The sequence below is a fragment of the Dipodomys spectabilis genome, unplaced genomic scaffold (assembly GCF_019054845.1).
Source record: "Dipodomys spectabilis isolate Male_0828 unplaced genomic scaffold, ASM1905484v1 ptg000561l, whole genome shotgun sequence".
NCBI lineage: Eukaryota > Metazoa > Chordata > Mammalia > Rodentia > Heteromyidae > Dipodomys > Dipodomys spectabilis.
Window position 1 is genome coordinate 35,452 of NW_024871238.1, and position 20,100 is coordinate 55,551.

The 20,100-nt window shown below is 50.3% G+C and overlaps 1 protein-coding gene across 1 annotated transcript in view; it reads left to right on the forward strand.

The window, feature by feature from the left end:
* Positions 1-2,204: 2,204 nt before the first annotated feature.
* Sntg2 (syntrophin gamma 2) overlaps positions 2,205-20,100 on the forward strand; it is a 189,229-nt gene continuing 171,333 nt past the window's right edge. Inside the window, exon 1 of the mRNA XM_042670490.1 lies at positions 2,205-2,374. Coding sequence (XP_042526424.1) covers positions 2,205-2,374 — 170 coding nt within the window. The remainder of the gene's footprint in view (positions 2,375-20,100) is intronic.

The following is a 20,100-nucleotide window of genomic DNA, read 5'->3' on the forward strand; positions in this document are numbered from 1 at the left end:
GCCGATGGCATTGCCAGACACTGCCTGGAGCTGGGGGCTCTCCGAACCCTTGAGGGCCTGTGTGGTTTTTTCATATTTCTGGCATCTGTAAAACTGAGTAAATAATTGCTGGTCACTGAGTTGTCTCACCAAGTATATAGCCTTGAGTGTAGCAATGAGCTTCTCAGTCCCCAAAGTGGCAGGTGGCAGTATTCCAGAAGTCTCTCAAAGCCAGTGATTTCTGAAGTGGCTGCAAGTACTGCTCAGTGCCGGGCCTCTCAGGAGAAGAAAGGCTGCAGCTGTCGGGTAGAAGGAGCTCGTCAGAGCCCACGGGTGGTGCTGGGGCGCTGTGGCTGGAAGCCGGCAGGCAGTGTCCACGCTGGAGACCTCTCCCTCCCCCCGGGGAACGCCTGTGTAGTGCTCCTCACTGATTTGGCAAAGGAGCCTGTGTGCAGCCTACCTGGGTGGATGGGCTGTGACCAGGGAGGGGAGGTCTGAAGTAGGAGGAAGAAGATGGTTCCCATCTGGAGAAACAGATAGCACAAAGTTTGGAATGGAGTTGGGGCTGTGCAGCCAGAGCCACAGACACAGGCCGGACAGCACACTCTGCGACTGCAGGAACTTCACAGCGTGGCGCTCGGGGGGCCGGGAAATGACAGTGTGGGACAGCAGTGAACAGTGAGTTTTGTGGCGCTGCTCAGTTGGCACTGCTGTGTGCAGTGCGTCTCTACCTCCAAATGCACCGTGCCGTCTCAGCATCACATTCTCGGCCCTGTAGGCCCATGCGGGGCTTCCTCATACCTCCTGGGCATGGGGACAGCTAGCAGATGCCCAGAGCCCTCTCTGGACAATTCCCCCACCAAGAGGGTGCAACACATCATGTGGGGCCCACTGGACAAATGCCTGTCTACATGTGAAGATGGTGGCTGGAGGAGCATCCTCCAGGGACAGGGCAGTTGGTCCAGAGAGGGCTGGACACCTTGCTGTAGACTGCCCACTTCCCACCTTGGGCAGAACAGGTGTCTCCCTGCAGCAGTTGCAGGACTGACTGTAAAAATGCCCACCAGTGGGTATATCTACCACATTTTCTTGATCCATTCATCTACTGAGGGGCATCTGGGTTGGTTCTATATCTTAGCTATGGTAAATAATGCTGCGATAAGCATGGTTGTGCTGGTAGCTTTAGTGTGGTCTTGTTTGTGATCATTTGGGTAAATGCCCAAAAGTGTGATTGCCGGGTCATAGGGGAGCTCTATGTGGAGCCTTTTGAGGAACCTCCATACTGCTTTCCAAAGTGGTTGAACAAGTTTACACTCCCACCAACAATGCAGTAAGGTGCCCTTCTGTCCACATCCCCTCCAGCAGCTGTTGTTATTAGAGTTCTTGATTATAGCCATACTAACTGGAGTGAGGTGGAATCTCAATGTTGTTTTGATTTGCATTTCTTTTATGGCTAGGGAGGTTGAGCATTTCTTCATGTGTCTATTGGCCATCCTTCTTTCCTCTTCAGAGAAGTTTCTCTTTAAGTCTTCAGCCCACTTATTTATTGGGCAGTTGTTTCTTTGAGGATTTGTTGTCGGGGGATTTAATTTTTTGAGTTCCAGGTATATTTTAGATATGAGACTCTTGTCCGTTGCATGGCTAGTGAAGATCTTCTCCCAATCCGTGGGCTTTTAAGATGATATTTTGTTGCTTTGTATGTCCCTCCCACATGGTATAACCCTGCTTTCACTGTATTTGATGTTGGTATAATTTGTGGAGGGGAAGGGAAGAAACAAATCGTTTAAATAGTGATACAGGTGGACCCATTGCAACAATGAGATGTACAAGACGTTATGTCAAAAAATGAATTTTACAACTTTGGCAGGGGGGAGGGGAAGTGGGGGGAGATGGGAAGGGATGGTATGGGGAAACAAAGGAGGAGGCAACAATGCTTGATAAGAAATGTACTCGTTACCTTGCCCATGTAATTGTAACCCCTCTGTATGGTATTTTCACTATAAAAAACAAAAAACAAAAAAACCCGCCCACCCACCAGAGCGTTTGCCAGGGGAGTACAGATTCACCAGTGATTGGAAGGGCGGGAAGAGTTTAGACAGACGAGGCCATGGATACGCTAAAGCATGCATAAGGAATGACCAGGGGTGGATGGAAAGGAAATGGAGCCAAACTGGAATCTCTGTGCCTGACCTGGGAGAGAGAGACGGTAGACATTCTTAGACAGAATGCAACAACTGTCTGTTCACGGGTCGGACGATCTCAGTGCTGCTCCCCCTGGAGATTCGCCACAGGGTCAGGCAGCTGTAGAGGGGCGGCATTGCCTGCGGAAGCTGACGTCAGCAGCAGTGGCCTACCCCCCGCGGCCCCCAAGGGCCGTCCTCACAGAGCAGCTCAGGTGTGACACATCTCTCCTCAGAACTGGCCGCTACCTCTCACACACAGGTGTGCTCGGCTCCAGGGCTAACTGTGTAGCTGGAGGGGTCATTTGTCAGACAGCTCTCTGCCACTCCTACTTGCCCCTCCTGACTCCACAGTTGGCCTCCCAGCTCCTGCACACAGTCCCTGGACTGGCCGTTGGTCTTGGAGGGAAACCTGATGTGCTTTAGTTTGCGACTGGGCCTCCGGGACACTGGGCCCAGGACTTCCAGAGTGAAGCTTTTATGGACGCTACCCTTGAGTCCAGTCACCGCGGGCACCCTGCATGCGGCCCTGTACACAGGTCCCCACAGACCTTCTCTGCATTTGCAATATGGAATGTTTTATAAAGCGCAGAGCAGGTGAAAGAATAGACCACACTAGCTCGTTATAACATCTATTTTATGCTAAAACAATCCTCCTACTCATAAAGGAGGAGGAATTTGAATATTCCCAAACTTCTGATATTCTGGAAACACAACATCCAGAAAGGCTAACAACATAAAATGAAAATCATTTTGAATACTAGCCTTCATGCTTTTAAGTAGGTATGTTCTAAATCCAGTGAAGAATAACACATCTTTGTAGTTATATTATTAATTTATTCTATTTTAGCTTGAATATTTAAACCATTTTCCGATATTTGTATTTTGACATTTTGCTTCTGATTTGAATTCATTTTTGACTGTGTAAACATTTATGGTGTACACTGTTAAAACTCTGTTAACAAGACACCTAGGAAAGCTTTCACAGTCTGAACTAGACATCGTTCAGATACGGCCGCTGGTGTCTCTTCTGTCCAGTCTCTGGGTAGACATGTGCAGTGGCGCTCAATTCCAGGTGAGGTCTTAGGGGTCAGTAAGACACCGAGCGTTTCGGTGTCTGTGCAGCCTACTCGCTGCGGCGTGTTCCAAGGCTCCGCTCCCCTCCCAGGCTCGGGGACGGCGGTGCCCGGAGAACTGATTCCTGACCTCTCAGCCGAGGGCTCTCCCTGGCTCTGGCTGCACTGTGCATTGTCACGTTCTACTGCAAATGTAAGTGAGTGTATTCTGTTATATATGCCTTGTATACGACCAGGGGGTCATTTTATTTGTTCTCCTGTTGACCTCTGGCCCTCTCTAGACTGTGTCTCCAGTTCCAGTGTAAGGAGATCTCAAATTATCCAACTTGCACAAAGAAAGTTCATTGCTCTTATGCTATCATTTGATTCCATATTGGCCGCAAGGCTTGGTGGTACACATGTTGTAATATAAAAATATGTGTTCCGTGGTGTCTGATAACCACTCTCTTCCACCTGTAAGATTTTTGTAAGTTCACAGTGTCCTGTGAGAAAGGCAGGTGAATACAAAGGGCATAGATGACAAAATCCATGATAATAAATAGGACAAAAAATGTATTTGATTCAGTATTATAAGCCTTTGATGATAAGTAGTTGTATAAAGGAGTTGCCATTTAACAAAGCAGTTTATGAGTTAAATATTTAAGTCATGGGTTTGAACTCAGGACCTGAGCACTGTCCCTGAGCTTTTTCAATCAAGGCTAGTTCTCTACCACTTTGAGCCATAGCTCCACTTCTGGTTTTCTGGTGGTTAATTGGTGATGATAAGAGTCTCATGGAAAAAAAAATCATTTAAATAGGGATACAGGGGGACCATTGCAACAATGAGACGTACAAGTCGTCATGTCAAAAACAAACTTTACAAGTTTGGGTAGGGAGGGCTGAGTGGGGGGGGAGGATGGGATGGGAAGGGGAAACAAAGGAGGAGGCTACAATGCTTGATAAGAAATGTACTCACTATCTTGCCCGTGTAATTGTAACCCCTCTGTACAGTATTTTCACTATAAAAAAAAAAAAGAGTCTCATGGACTTTCCTACCCAGGCTGGCTTTGAACCGCCATCCTCAGATCTCAGCCTCCTGACTAGGAGCCCCTGGCTCCCTGCTGAATACAATATATTTTTATCAGTGTCACCCTTGTCAGCATTCCCACATCATGGGAGTTTTTTCATCTTACCCTGTCAGCATTAGAGTATTATTTATCTTATATAAAACAGCCTTTCATGATGTCAGGGCTGACTTAGAAAATCATTTCAAGAGAATCAAAAGTTCAGAAATACTCAAGTTCTTTCATTGATTATAAAAGAATTCAGCAAGAAAAAATAAGTGGTATAATGAAATGACATGGGTTTGGACTCTGTGAGTCACCATATACTTGGAGATTAAAGTCACATTTATTTCATACTTCACATTCCGTGTGAATCTATAGTTTGTGTTGATGGAGGACCCTCATGAGGATCGGGGGTGGTCACACCCTGCTACCGCCACATCTCTGGACATGTAACAGCCAGAAACTTGAGATGGTGACTATGAAAGAATGTTGAATTTTGTTAGGATTTTCTGCATTGATTCAGATAACCATGTGTCTTTGTCCTTGGTCTTGCTTATATTTTTATCAGTTTGCATGTATTGTACCACCCTTGCATCCCTGAGATGAAATCAATCTGTGGTGTAGGATTTGTGTGTGTGTGTGCTGTTGAATTCTATGTGCAAGTATGTTATTGAGAATTTTTGCATCAATGTTCATTGGTGGGATTGTTTATAATTCTCTTTCTTATACTGCATAGAATGAGCATGGTAGCATTCCTTTTCTGTTTCATGGAAGAGTGTGAGGAGTATTGATGCTGGGTCTTCTCTGGCAGAATCCACCTGTTGGTCATCTGACCTGGGCTTTTCTTCATTGATAGTCTTTATTATGCTACAGTCTCATGGATTGTTATACCAGTGTTTGTTTTACTTGTCGGTTCCATTTTGGAAGCTCATATGCATCTAGAAATTTATTTTTTTCTAGATTTTCCAGTCTATTTGTGTATAGGTTTTTGAAGTATTTCCTCTGTGTTTACTTACAGATTTATGGACACATTGTAGTTATCACAAATGAGGGTATACAACCTTTGTTTCTCTTGGTCTGACTTACTTCACTTAATATAAATTTTCCAAGTCTTTCCATTTCCTTATGGATGATACGATATTATTATTTCTGATGGGTGAGTAAAATTCCTTTCTGTATAGATACCATATTAAACCCCCTGGATGTTATGCAAATGGTGACAAATGAGTTAACTGAAGGATGATGGACCATGGCGAGCTCGAATTGCATTACTCTTTAGAGTAAGCACCAGGAAATGGGTATTTACAAGAGAGGGTCAAGTGGATGGATTGAGAGGGAAGGGGAGGGTGCAGTCAAGAATTTATTGTACATGACACAGCATGAAGAAAAAGAAGGGAGGGGATGGGTGAGGAGGGATGCAGACTTCTTCGATAAATGGCAGAAAACTCAATATATGTCCTAAACATTGAGAAAAGTGAGGGCAGAAGGGTGGGTGGGAATACATACTGCATCATACGGTTTGTTCAATGGCACCTCCTTTGTACAACTATTTAAACATAATAAAATACTCAAAGAAGAAAGGAAGGAAAGAAGCATTCTCACAGTCTTTTGAATTTCTTTGGTGTTCATTGTGGTAATTCCTTTTTCATTTCTAATTTTATTTATTTGAAACTCTCTTTTGTTCAGATCAGTTAGGGTTATTCATCTTATTTTTTTCAAAGAACCAACTCTTTAGTTCATTGGCTTTTTGTAAGTTTTCTTAATCTTCTAGCTCTCCCTAGTCTAGTTGCCAGCTAAGCCTTTAGGTGCTGAGGGAGGTTAAGGGGTGGGGGCAGGGGCAGGAGAGAGGGTGCAGGAGATGGGGAAGGGAAGGAGGCCAGACTATGACTCTCAAGAAAAGTCGCAAAGGCGGTTAACAACTGACTTTCAGGTGCAGTTTCACTTAAAAGGAAGGGGCAAAGCAAACTCCAAGATTAAGTGCGAGAGGGTAATGGATCCTTGCTAGAATGAGAAATTGAAAGTTAAACGGCCCTTTTCTGATTTAGAGATGAGAGAAACCATAGAATTAAACAAATGCAAACCCAAATTAGCCGAACCAATAAGGGAACGAAGGCAAACACGTTTACCGCAGTTATGAATTTCTGGTTGTTCTTACATATACCCATGTATGTATATTTATATAGAGACGTCTGCAGGTTAGAATCGCGTTAGACAAATGTGGCAGCCTTGACCCTTCAGAAGACCTTAGGGAGGAAGGGGTCAGAGGGGCGCTGATGTGGCTGCTATGTTGTTGGGCTCCACCCGGAGGCCCAGGCTGCTCAGCAGCAGGAGTGGCTCGGCTGCCTCGACCCTGGGGACCCTCGGCTGCTGCCAGGAGCCTTTGTGCCCAGCTCAGTGGAATCCCAACCCTCCTTCTGATGGAGGCCCATGCCAATATCTAGGGGTGGCCTTACTTCCCAAAGCATGGACCGTCCATGCCTGTCCCTCTGGGTCATGGGGTCATGGACTGACCATTCCTGTTCCTCTGGGTCATGGGGTCATGGACTGTCCGGTCCTGTCCCTCTAGGTCATGGGGTCATGGACTGTCCCTTTTATATCATGGTGACACCATGTCTGCAGTGTGTTCCTCTTCAGAGGTGGCTGCTGGCTTTTGCATCAGTGGATTCTTCTTGATTTTGATTTTAAACATAAAATACTGAAGTCTGGTTGTGAGAGCTTGTTAAACTATTTGAACAGTTTGTTGAAACTTTAAAAGTATTTAATGTGACGTTCTCAAAATTAATGCTGTAAGAGATTAGATAAAATTAGGCTTGGAAATCAACAGAATTTTGACATGCGCATTTTCCTAAAGATACTTTGGCAATGTATAGAAACTATGTGCCTCTAAATATGGACATTTTTCTTCTTTTTTTATTGTGAAAGTGATGTACAGAGGGGTTACAATTACACGAGCAAGGTAATGAGTACATTTCTTATCAAGCATTGTTGCCTCCTCCTTTGTTTCCCCTTCTCAACCCTTTACAGAACACATACTTCTGTCACAGTCCACAAGGCGTGGAGAGAGGTCAGAACACACACTTGTGTCACAGTCCACACAGCGTGGAGAGAGGTCAGAACACACACTTGTGTCACAGTCCACACAGCGTGGAGAGAGGTCAGAGAACACACACTTGTGTCACAACCCACACAGCGTGGAGAGAGGTCAGAACACACACTTGTGTCACAATCCACATAGCGTGGAGAGAGGTCAGAACACACACTTGTGTCACAATCCACACAGCGTGGAGAGAGGTCAGAACACACACTTGTGTCACAGTCCACACAGCGTGGAGAGAGGTCAGAACACACACTTGTGTCACAGTCCACACAGTGTGGAGAGAGGTCAGAACACACACTTGTGTCACAATCCACACAGCGTGGAGAGAGGTCAGAACACACACTTGTGTCACAATCCACACAGCGTGGAGAGAGGTCAGAACACACACTTGTGTCACAGTCCACACAGCGTGGAGAGAGGTTAGAGAACACACTTGTGTCACAATCCACAGAGCGTGGAGAGAGGTCAGAACACACACTTGTGTCACAGTCCACACAGCGTGGAGAGAGGTCAGAACACACACTTGTGTCACAGTCCACACAGCGTGGAGAGAGGTCAGAACACACTTGTGTCACAGTCCACAGAGCGTGGAGAGAGGTCAGAACACACACTTGTGTCACAATCCACACAGCGTGGAGAGAGGTCAGAACACACACTTGTGTCACAGTCCACACAGCGTGGAGAGAGGTCAGAACACACACTTGTGTCACAGTCCACACAGCGTGGAGAGAGGTCAGAACACACACTTGTGTCACAGTCCACACAGCGTGGAGAGAGGTCAGAACACACACTTGTGTCACAGTCCACACAGCGTGGAGAGAGGTCAGAACACACACTTGTGTCACAGTCCACACAGCGTGGAGAGAGGTCAGAACACACACTTGTGTCACAGTCCACACAGCGTGGAGAGAGGTCAGAACACACACTTGTGTCACAGTCCACACAGCGTGGAGAGAGGTCAGAACACACACTTGTGTCACAGTCCACACAGCGTGGAGAGAGGTCAGAACACACACTTGTGTCACAGTCCACACAGCGTGGAGAGAGGTCAGAACACACACTTGTGTCACAGTCCACACAGCGTGGAGAGAGGTCAGAACACACACTTGTGTCACAGTCCACACAGCGTGGAGAGAGGTCAGAACACACACTTGTGTCACAGTCCACACAGCGTGGAGAGAGGTCAGAACACACACTTGTGTCACAGTCCACACAGCGTGGAGAGAGGTCAGAACACACACTTGTGTCACAGTCCACACAGCGTGGAGAGAGGTCAGAACACACACTTGTGTCACAGTCCACACAGCGTGGAGAGAGGTCAGAACACACACTTGTGTCACAGTCCACACAGCGTGGAGAGAGGTCAGAACACACACTTGTGTCACAGTCCACACAGCGTGGAGAGAGGTCAGAACACACACTTGTGTCACAGTCCACACAGCGTGGAGAGAGGTCAGAACACACTTGTGTCACAGTCCACACAGCGTGGAGAGAGGTCAGAACACACACTTGTGTCACAGTCCACACAGCGTGGAGAGAGGTCAGAACACACACTTGTGTCACAGTCCACACAGCGTGGAGAGAGGTCAGAACACACACTTGTGTCACAGTCCACACAGCGTGGAGAGAGGTCAGAACACACACTTGTGTCACAGTCCACACAGCGTGGAGAGAGGTCAGAACACACACTTGTGTCACAGTCCACACAGCGTGGAGAGAGGTCAGAACACACACTTGTGTCACAGTCCACACAGCGTGGAGAGAGGTCAGAACACACACTTGTGTCACAATCCACACAGCGTGGAGAGAGGTCAGAACACACACTTGTGTCACAATCCACACAGCGTGGAGAGAGGTCAGAACACACACTTGTGTCACAATCCACACAGCGTGGAGAGAGGTCAGAACACACACTTGTGTCACAATCCACACAGCATGGAGAGAGGTCAGAACACACACTTGTGTCACAGTCCACACAGCGTTTAGAGAGGTGAGAACACACACTTGTATCACAGTCCACACAGCGTGGAGAGAGGTCAGAACACCCACTTGTGTCACAATCCACACAGCGTGGAGAGAGGTCAGAACACACTTGTGTCACAGTCCACACACCGTGGAGAGAGGTCAGAACACACACTTGTGTCACAATCCACACAGCGTGGAGAGAGGTCAGAACACACACTTGTGTCACAATCCACACAGCGTGGAGAGAGGTCAGAACACACACTTGTGTCACAGTCCACACAGCGTGGAGAGAGGTCAGAACACACACTTGTGTCACAGTCCACACAGCGTGGAGAGAGGTCAGAACACACTTGTGTCACAATCCACACAGCATGGAGAGAGGTCAGAACACACACTTGTGTCACAATCCACACAGCGTGGAGAGAGGTCAGAACAGACACGTGTCACAATCCACACAGGGTGGAGAGAGGTCAGAACACACTTGTGTCACAGTCCACACAGCATGGAGAGAGGGCAGAACACACACTTGTGTCACAGTCCACACAGCGTGGAGAGAGGTAAGAACACACACTTGTGTCACAGTCCACACAGCGTGGAGAGAGGTAAGAACACACACTTGTGTCACAGTCCACACAGCGTGGAGAGAGGTAAGAACACACACTTGTGTCACAATCCACACAGCGTGGAGAGAGGTCCGAACACACACTTGTGTCACAATCCACACAGCGTGGAGAGAGGTCAGAACACACACTTGTGTCACAGTCCACACAGCGTGGAGAGAGGTCAGAACACACTTGTGTCACAGTCCACACAGCGTGGAGAGAGGTCAGAACACACACTTGTGTCACAGTCCACACAGCGTGGAGAGAGGTCAGAACACACACTTGTGTCACAATCCACACAGCGTGGAGAGAGGGCAGAAGACACACTTGTGTCACAATCCACACAGCGTGGAGAGAGGTCAGAGCACACACTTGTGTCACAGTCCACACAGCGTGGAGAGAGGTCAGAACACACACTTGTGTCACAATCCACACAGCGTGGAGAGAGGTCAGAACACACACTTGTGTCACAGTCCACACAGCGTGGAGAGAGGTCAGAACACACACTTGTGTCACAGTCCACACAGCGTGGAGAGAGGTCAGAACACACACTTGTGTCACAATCCACACAGCGTGGAGAGAGGTCAGAACACACACTTGTGTCACAATCCACACAGCGTGGAGAGAGGTCAGAACACACACTTGTGTCGCAGTCCACACAGCGTGGAGAGAGGTCAGAACACACACTTGTGTCGCAGTCCACACAGCGTGGAGAGAGGGCAGGACACACACTTGTGTCACAGTCCACACAGCGTGGAGAGAGGGCAGGACACACACTTGTGTCACAGTCCGCACAGCGTGGAGAGAGGTCAGGACACACACTTGTGTCACAGTCCACACAGCGTGGAGAGAGGTCAGAACACACACTTGTGTCACAATCCACACAGCGTGGAGACAGGTCAGAACACACACTTGTCTCACAATCCACACAGCATGGAGAGAGGTCAGAACACACACTTGTGTCACAGTCCACACAGCATTTAGAGAGGTCAGAACACACACTTGTGTCACAGTCCACACAGCGTGGAGAGAGGTCAGAACACACGCTTGTGTCACAATCCACACAGCGTGGAGAGAGGTCAGAACACACTTGTGTCCCAGTCCACACACCGTGGAGAGAGGTCAGAACACACTTGTGTCACAGTCCACACACCGTGGAGAGAGGTCAGAACACTCACTTGTGTCACAATCCACACAGCGTGGAGAGAGGTCAGAACACACACTTGTGTCACAGTCCACACAGCGTGGAGAGAGGTCACAACACACACTTGTGTCACAGTCCACACAGCGTGGAGAGAGGTCACAACACACACTTGTGTCACATTCCACACAGCGTGGAGAGAGGTCAGAACACACTTGTGTCACATTCCACACAGCGTGGAGAGAGGTCAGAACACACACTTGTGTCACAGTCCACACAGCGTGGAGAGAGGTCAGAACACACACTTGTCACAATCCATACAGGGTGGAGAGAGGTCAGAACACACTTGTGTCACAGTCCACACAGCCTGGAGAGAGGTCAGAACACACTTGTGTCACAGTCCACACAGCGTGGAGTGAGGGCAGAACACACACTTGTGTCACAGTCCACACAGCGTGGAGAGAGGTCAGAACACACACTTGTGTCACAGTCCACACAGCCTGGAGAGAGGTCAGAACACACACGTGTCACAGTCCACACAGCCTGGAGAGAGGTCAGAACACACACTTGTGTCACAATCCACACAGCCTGGAGAGAGGTCAGAACACACTTGTGTCACAGTCCACACAGCCTGGAGAGAGGTCAGAACACACTTGTGTCACAGTCCACACAGCGTGGAGTGAGGGCAGAACACACACTTGTGTCACAGTCCACACAGCGTGGAGAGAGGTCAGAACACACACTTGTGTCACAGTCCACACAGCGTGGAGAGAGGTCAGAACACACACTTGTGTCACAGTCCACACAGCGTGGAGAGAGGTCAGAACACACACTTGTGTCACAGTCCACACAGCGTGGAGAGAGGTCAGAACACACACTTGTGTCACAGTCCACACAGCCTGGAGAGAGGTCAGAACACACACTTGTGTCACAGTCCACACAGCCTGGAGAGAGGTCAGAACACACTTGTGTCACAGTCCACAGAGCGTGGAGAGAGGTCAGAACACACACTTGTGTCACAGTCCACACAGCGTGGAGAGAGGTCAGAACACACACTTGTGTCACAGTCCACACAGCGTGGAGAGAGGTCAGAACACACACTTGTGTCACAGTCCACACAGCGTGGAGAGAGGTCAGAACACACACTTGTGTCACAGTCCACACAGCGTGGAGAGAGGTCAGAACACACACTTGTGTCACAGTCCACACAGCGTCGAGAGAGGTCCGAACACACACTTGTGTCACAGTCCACACAGCGTGGAGAGAGGTCCGAACACACACTTGTGTGACAGTCCACACAGCGTGGAGAGAGGTCAGAACACACACTTGTGTCACAGTCCACACAGCGTCGAGGGAGGTCAGAACACACACTTGTGTCACAGTCCACACAGCGTGGAGGGAGGTCCGAACACACACTTGTGTCACAGTCCACACAGCGTGGAGAGAGGTCAGAACACACACTTGTGTCACAGTCCACACAGCGTGGAGAGAGGTCCGAACACACACTTGTGTCACAGTCCACACAGCGTGGAGAGAGGTCCGAACACACACTTGTGTCACAGTCCACACAGCGTGGAGAGAGGTCAGAACACACACTTGTGTCACAGTCCACACAGCGTGGAGAGAGGTCAGAACACACACTTGTGTCACAGTCCACACAGCGTGGAGAGAGGTCAGAACACACACTTGTGTCACAGTCCACACAGCGTGGAGAGAGGTCAGAACACACACTTGTGTCACAGTCCACACAGCGTGGAGAGAGGTCAGAACACACACTTGTGTCACAGTCCACACAGCGTGGAGAGAGGTCAGAACACACACTTGTGTCACAGTCCACACAGCGTGGAGAGAGGTCAGAACACACACTTGTGTCACAGTCCACACAGCGTGGAGAGAGGTCAGAACACACACTTGTGTCACAGTCCACACAGCGTGGAGAGAGGTCAGAACACACACTTGTGTCACAGTCCACACCGCGTGGAGAGAGGTCAGAACACACACTTGTGTCACAGTCCACAGAGCGTGGAGAGAGGTCAGAACACACACTTGTGTCACAGTCCACAGAGCGTGGAGAGAGGTCAGAACACACACTTGTGTCACAGTCCACAGAGCGTGGAGAGAGGTCAGAACACACACTTGTGTCACAGTCCACACAGCGTGGAGAGAGGTCAGAACACACACTTGTGTCACAGTCCACACAGCGTGGAGAGAGGTCAGAACACACACTTGTGTCACAGTCCACACAGCGTGGAGAGAGGTCAGAACACACACTTGTGTCACAGTCCACAGAGCGTGGAGAGAGGTCAGAACACACACTTGTGTCACAGTCCACAGAGCGTGGAGAGAGGTCAGAACACACACTTGTGTCACAGTCCACACAGCGTGGAGAGAGGTCAGAACACACTTGTGTCACAGTCCACACAGCGTGGAGAGAGGTCAGAACACACACTTGTGTCACAGTCCACACAGCGTGGGGAGAGGTCAGAACACACACTTGTGTCACAGTCCACACAGCGTGGAGAGAGGTCAGAACACACACTTGTGTCACAGTCCACACAGCGTGGAGAGAGGTCACAACACACACTTGTGTCACAGTCCACACAGCGTGGAGAGAGGTCACAACACACACTTGTGTCACAGTCCACACAGCGTGGAGAGAGGTCACAACACACACTTGTGTCACAGTCCACACAGCGTGGAGAGAGGTCACAACACACACTTGTGTCACAGTCCACACAGCGTGGAGAGAGTTCAGAACACACTTGTGTCACAGTCCACACAGCGTGGAGAGAGGTCAGAACACACACTTGTGTCACAATCCACACAGCGTGGAGAGAGGTCAGAACTCACACGTGTCACAATCCACACAGGGTGGAGAGAGGTCAGAACACACTTGTGTCACAATCCACAGAGCGTGGAGAGAGGTCAGAACACACACTTGTGTCACAGTCCACACAGCGTGGAGAGAGGTCAGAACACACACTTGTGTCACAGTCCACACAGCGTGGAGAGAGGGCAGAACACACACTTGTGTCACAGTCCACACAGCGTGGAGAGAGGTCCGAACACACACTTGTGTCACAGTACACACAGCGTGGAGAGAGGTCCGAACACACACTTGTGTCACAGTCCACACAGCGTGGAGAGAGGTCAGAACACACACTTGTGTCACAGTCCACACAGCGTGGAGAGAGGTCAGAACACACTTGTGTCACAGTCCACACAGCGTGGAGAGAGGTCAGAACACACACTTGTGTCACAGTCCACACAGCGTGGTGAGAGGTCAGAACACACACTTGTGTCACAGTCCACACAGCGTGGAGAGAGGTCAGAACACACACTTGTGTCACAGTCCACACAGCGTGGAGAGAGGTCAGAACACACACGTGTCACAATCCACACAGCCTGGAGAGAGGTCAGAACACACACCTGTGTCACAATCCACACAGCCTGGAGAGAGGTCAGAACACACTTGTGTCACAATCCACAGAGCGTGGAGAGAGGGCAGAACACACACTTGTGTCACAGTCCACACAGCGTGGAGAGAGGGCAGAACACACACTTGTGTCACAGTCCACACAGCGTGGAGAGAGGTCAGAACACACACTTGTGTCACAGTCCACACAGCGTGGAGAGAGGTCAGAACACACACTTGTGTCACAGTCCACACAGCGTGGAGAGAGGTCAGAACACACACTTGTGTCACAGTCCACACAGCGTGGAGAGAGGTCAGAACACACACTTGTGTCACAGTCCACACAGCCTGGAGAGAGGTCAGAACACACACTTGTGTCACAATCCACACAGGGTGGAGAGAGGTCAGAACACACTTGTGTCACAGTCCACAGAGCGTGGAGAGAGGTCAGAACACACACTTGTGTCACAGTCCACACAGCGTGGAGAGAGGTCAGAACACACACTTGTGTCACAGTCCACACAGCGTGGAGAGAGGGCAGAACACACACTTGTGTCACAATCCACACAGCGTGGAGAGAGGTCAGAACACACACTTGTGTCACAGTCCACACAGCGTGGAGAGAGGTCCGAACACACACTTGTGTCACAGTCCACACAGCGTGGAGAGAGGTCCGAACACACACTTGTGTCACAGTCCACACAGCGTGGAGAGAGGTCAGAACACACACTTGTGTCACAGTCCACACAGCGTGGAGAGAGGTCAGAACACACACTTGTGTCACAGTCCACACAGCGTGGAGAGAGGTCAGAACACACACTTGTGTCACAGTCCACACAGCGTGGAGAGAGGTCAGAACACACACTTGTGTCACAGTCCACACAGCGTGGAGAGAGGTCAGAACACACACTTGTGTCACAGTCCACACAGCGTGGAGAGAGGTCAGAACACACACTTGTGTCACAGTCCACACAGCGTGGAGAGAGGTCAGAACACACACTTGTGTCACAGTCCACACAGCGTGGAGAGAGGTCAGAACACACACTTGTGTCACAGTCCACACAGCGTGGAGAGAGGTCAGAACACACACTTGTGTCACAGTCCACACAGCGTGGAGAGAGGTCAGAACACACACTTGTGTCACAGTCCACACAGCGTGGAGAGAGGTCAGAACACACACTTGTGTCACAGTCCACAGAGCGTGGAGAGAGGTCAGAACACACACTTGTGTCACAGTCCACACAGCGTGGAGAGAGGTCAGAACACACACTTGTGTCACAGTCCACACAGCGTGGAGAGAGGTCAGAACACACACTTGTGTCACAGTCCACAGAGCGTGGAGAGAGGTCAGAACACACACTTGTGTCACAGTCCACAGAGCGTGGAGAGAGGTCAGAACACACACTTGTGTCACAGTCCACAGAGCGTGGAGAGAGGTCAGAACACACACTTGTGTCACAGTCCACAGAGCGTGGAGAGAGGTCAGAACACACACTTGTGTCACAGTCCACAGAGCGTGGAGAGAGGTCAGAACACACACTTGTGTCACAGTCCACACAGCGTGGAGAGAGGTCAGAACACACACTTGTGTCACAGTCCACACAGCGTGGAGAGAGGTCAGAACACACACTTGTGTCACAGTCCACACAGCGTGGAGAGAGGTCAGAACACACACTTGTGTCACAGTCCACACAGCGTGGAGAGAGGTCAGAACACACACTTGTGTCACAGTCCACACTGCGTGGAGAGAGGTCAGAACACACACTTGTGTCACAGTCCACACAGCGTGGAGAGAGGTCAGAACACACTTGTGTCACAGTCCACACAGCGTGGAGAGAGGTCAGAACACACACTTGTGTCACAGTCCACACAGCGTGGAGAGAGGTCAGAACACACACTTGTGTCACAGTCCACACAGCGTGGAGAGAGGTCAGAACACACACTTGTGTCACAGTCCACACAGCGTGGAGAGAGGTCACAACACACACTTGTGTCACAGTCCACACAGCGTGGAGAGAGGTCACAACACACACTTGTGTCACAGTCCACACAGCGTGGAGAGAGGTCACAACACACACTTGTGTCACAGTCCACACAGCGTGGAGAGAGGTCACAACACACACTTGTGTCACAGTCCACACAGCGTGGAGAGAGTTCAGAACACACTTGTGTCACAGTCCACACAGCGTGGAGAGAGTTCAGAACACACACTTGTGTCACAATCCACACAGCGTGGAGAGAGGTCAGAACTCACACGTGTCACAATCCACACAGGGTGGAGAGAGGTCAGAACACACTTGTGTCACAATCCACAGAGCGTGGAGAGAGGTCAGAACACACACTTGTGTCACAGTCCACACAGCGTGGAGATAGGGCAGAACACACACTTGTGTCACAGTCCACACAGCGTGGAGAGAGGGCAGAACACACACTTGTGTCACAATCCACACAGCGTGGAGAGAGGTCCGAACACACACTTGTGTCACAGTCCACACAGCGTGGAGAGAGGTCCGAACACACACTTGTGTCACAGTCCACACAGCGTGGAGAGAGGTCAGAACACACACTTGTGTCACAGTCCACACAGCGTGGAGAGAGGTCAGAACACACTTGTGTCACAGTCCACACAGCGTGGAGAGAGGTCAGAACACACACTTGTGTCACAGTCCACACAGCGTGGAGAGAGGTCAGAACACACACTTGTGTCACAGTCCACACAGCGTGGAGAGAGGTCAGAACACACACGTGTCACAATCCACACAGCCTGGAGAGAGGTCAGAACACACACCTGTGTCACAATCCACACAGCCTGGAGAGAGGTCAGAACACACTTGTGTCACAATCCACACAGCGTGGAGAGAGGGCAGAACACACACTTGTGTCACAGTCCACACAGCGTGGAGAGAGGTCAGAACACACACTTGTGTCACAGTCCACACAGCGTGGAGAGAGGTCAGAACACACACTTGTGTCACAGTCCACACAGCGTGGAGAGAGGTCAGAACACACACTTGTGTCACAGTCCACACAGCGTGGAGAGAGGTCAGAACACACACTTGTGTCACAGTCCACACAGCCTGGAGAGAGGTCAGAACACACACTTGTGTCACAGTCCACACAGCCTGGAGAGAGGTCAGAACACACACTTGTGTCACAATCCACACAGGGTGGAGAGAGGTCAGAACACACTTGTGTCACAATCCACAGAGCGTGGAGAGAGGTCAGAACACACACTTGTGTCACAGTCCACACAGCGTGGAGAGAGGTCAGAACACACACGTGTCACAATCCACACAGCCTGGAGAGAGGTCAGAACACACACCTGTGTCACAATCCACACAGCCTGGAGAGAGGTCAGAACACACTTGTGTCACAATCCACACAGCGTGGAGAGAGGGCAGAACACACACTTGTGTCACAGTCCACACAGCGTGGAGAGAGGTCAGAACACACACTTGTGTCACAGTCCACACAGCGTGGAGAGAGGTCAGAACACACACTTGTGTCACAGTCCACACAGCGTGGAGAGAGGTCAGAACACACACTTGTGTCACAGTCCACACAGCGTGGAGAGAGGTCAGAACACACACTTGTGTCACAGTCCACACAGCGTGGAGAGAGGTCAGAACACACACTTGTGTCACAGTCCACACAGCCTGGAGAGAGGTCAGAACACACACTTGTGTCACAATCCACACAGGGTGGAGAGAGGTCAGAACACACTTGTGTCACAATCCACAGAGCGTGGAGAGAGGTCAGAACACACACTTGTGTCACAGTCCACACAGCGTGGAGAGAGGTCAGAACACACACTTGTGTCACAGTCCACACAGCGTGGAGAGAGGGCAGAACACACACTTGTGTCACAATCCACACAGCGTGGAGAGAGGTCAGAACACACACTTGTGTCACAGTCCACACAGCGTGGAGAGAGGTCCGAACACACACTTGTGTCACAGTCCACACAGCGTGGAGAGAGGTCCGAACACACACTTGTGTCACAGTCCACACAGCGTGGAGAGAGGTCAGAACACACACTTGTGTCACAGTCCACACAGCGTGGAGAGAGGTCAGAACACACTTGTGTCACAGTCCACACAGCGTGGAGAGAGGTCAGAACACACTTGTGTCACAGTCCACACAGCGTGGAGAGAGGTCAGAACACACACTTGTGTCACAGTCCACACAGCGTGGAGAGAGGTCAGCACACACACTTGTGTCACAGTCCACACAGCGTGGAGAGAGGTCAGCACACACACTTGTGTCACAGTCCACACAGCGTGGAGAGAGGTCAGAACACACACTTGTGTCACAGTCCACACAGCGTGGAGAGAGGTCAGAACACACACTTGTGTCACAGTCCACACAGCGTGGAGAGAGGTCAGAACACACACTTGTGTCACAGTCCACACAGCGTGGAGAGAGGTCAGAACACACACTTGTGTCACAGTCCACACAGCGTGGAGAGAGGTCAGAACACACTTGTGTCACAGTCCACACAGCGGGAGAGAGGTCAGAACACACTTGTGTCACAGTCCACACAGCGTGGAGAGAGGTCAGAACACACACTTGTGTCACAGTCCACACAGCGTGGAGAGAGGTCAGAACACACTTGTGTCACAGTCCACACAGCGTGGAGAGAGGTCAGAACACACACCTGTGTCACAGTCCACACAGCGTGGAGAGAGGGCAGAACACACACCTGTGTCACAGTCCACACAGCGTGGAGAGAGGGCAGAACACACACCTGTGTCACAATCCACACAGCGTGGAGAGAGGGCAGAACACACACCTGTGTCACAATCCACACAGCGTGGAGAGAGGTCAGAGCACACACCTGTGTCACAGTCCACACAGCGTGGAGAGAGGTCAGAACACACACCTGTGTCACAGTCCACACAGCGTGGAGAGAGGTCAGAACACACACCTGTGTCACAGTCCACACAGCGTGGAGAGAGGTCAGAACACACACCTGTGTCACAGTCCACACAGCGTGGAGAGAGGTCAGAACACACACCTGTGTCACAGTCCACACAGCGTGGAGAGAGGTCAGAACACACACCTGTGTCACAGTCCACACAGCGTGGAGAGAGGTCAGAACACACACCTGTGTCACAGTCCACACAGCGTGGAGAGAGGTCAGAACACACACTTGTGTCACAGTCCACACAGCGTGGAGAGAGGTCAGAACACACACTTGTGTCACAGTCCACACAGCGTGGAGAGAGGTCAGAACACACACTTGTGTCACAGTCCACACAGCGTGGAGAGAGGTCAGAACACACACTTGTGTCACAGTCCACACAGCGTGGAGAGAGGTCAGAACACACACTTGTGTCACAGTCCACACAGCGTGGAGAGAGGTCAGAACACACACTTGTGTCACAGTCCACACAGCGTGGAGAGAGGTCAGAACACACACTTGTGTCACAGTCCACACAGCGTGGAGAGAGGTCAGAACACACACTTGTGTCACAGTCCACACAGCGTGGAGAGAGGTCAGAACACACACTTGTGTCCCAGTCCACACAGCGTGGAGAGAGGTCAGAACACACTTGTGTCCCAGTCCACACAGCGTGGAGAGAGGTCAGAACACACA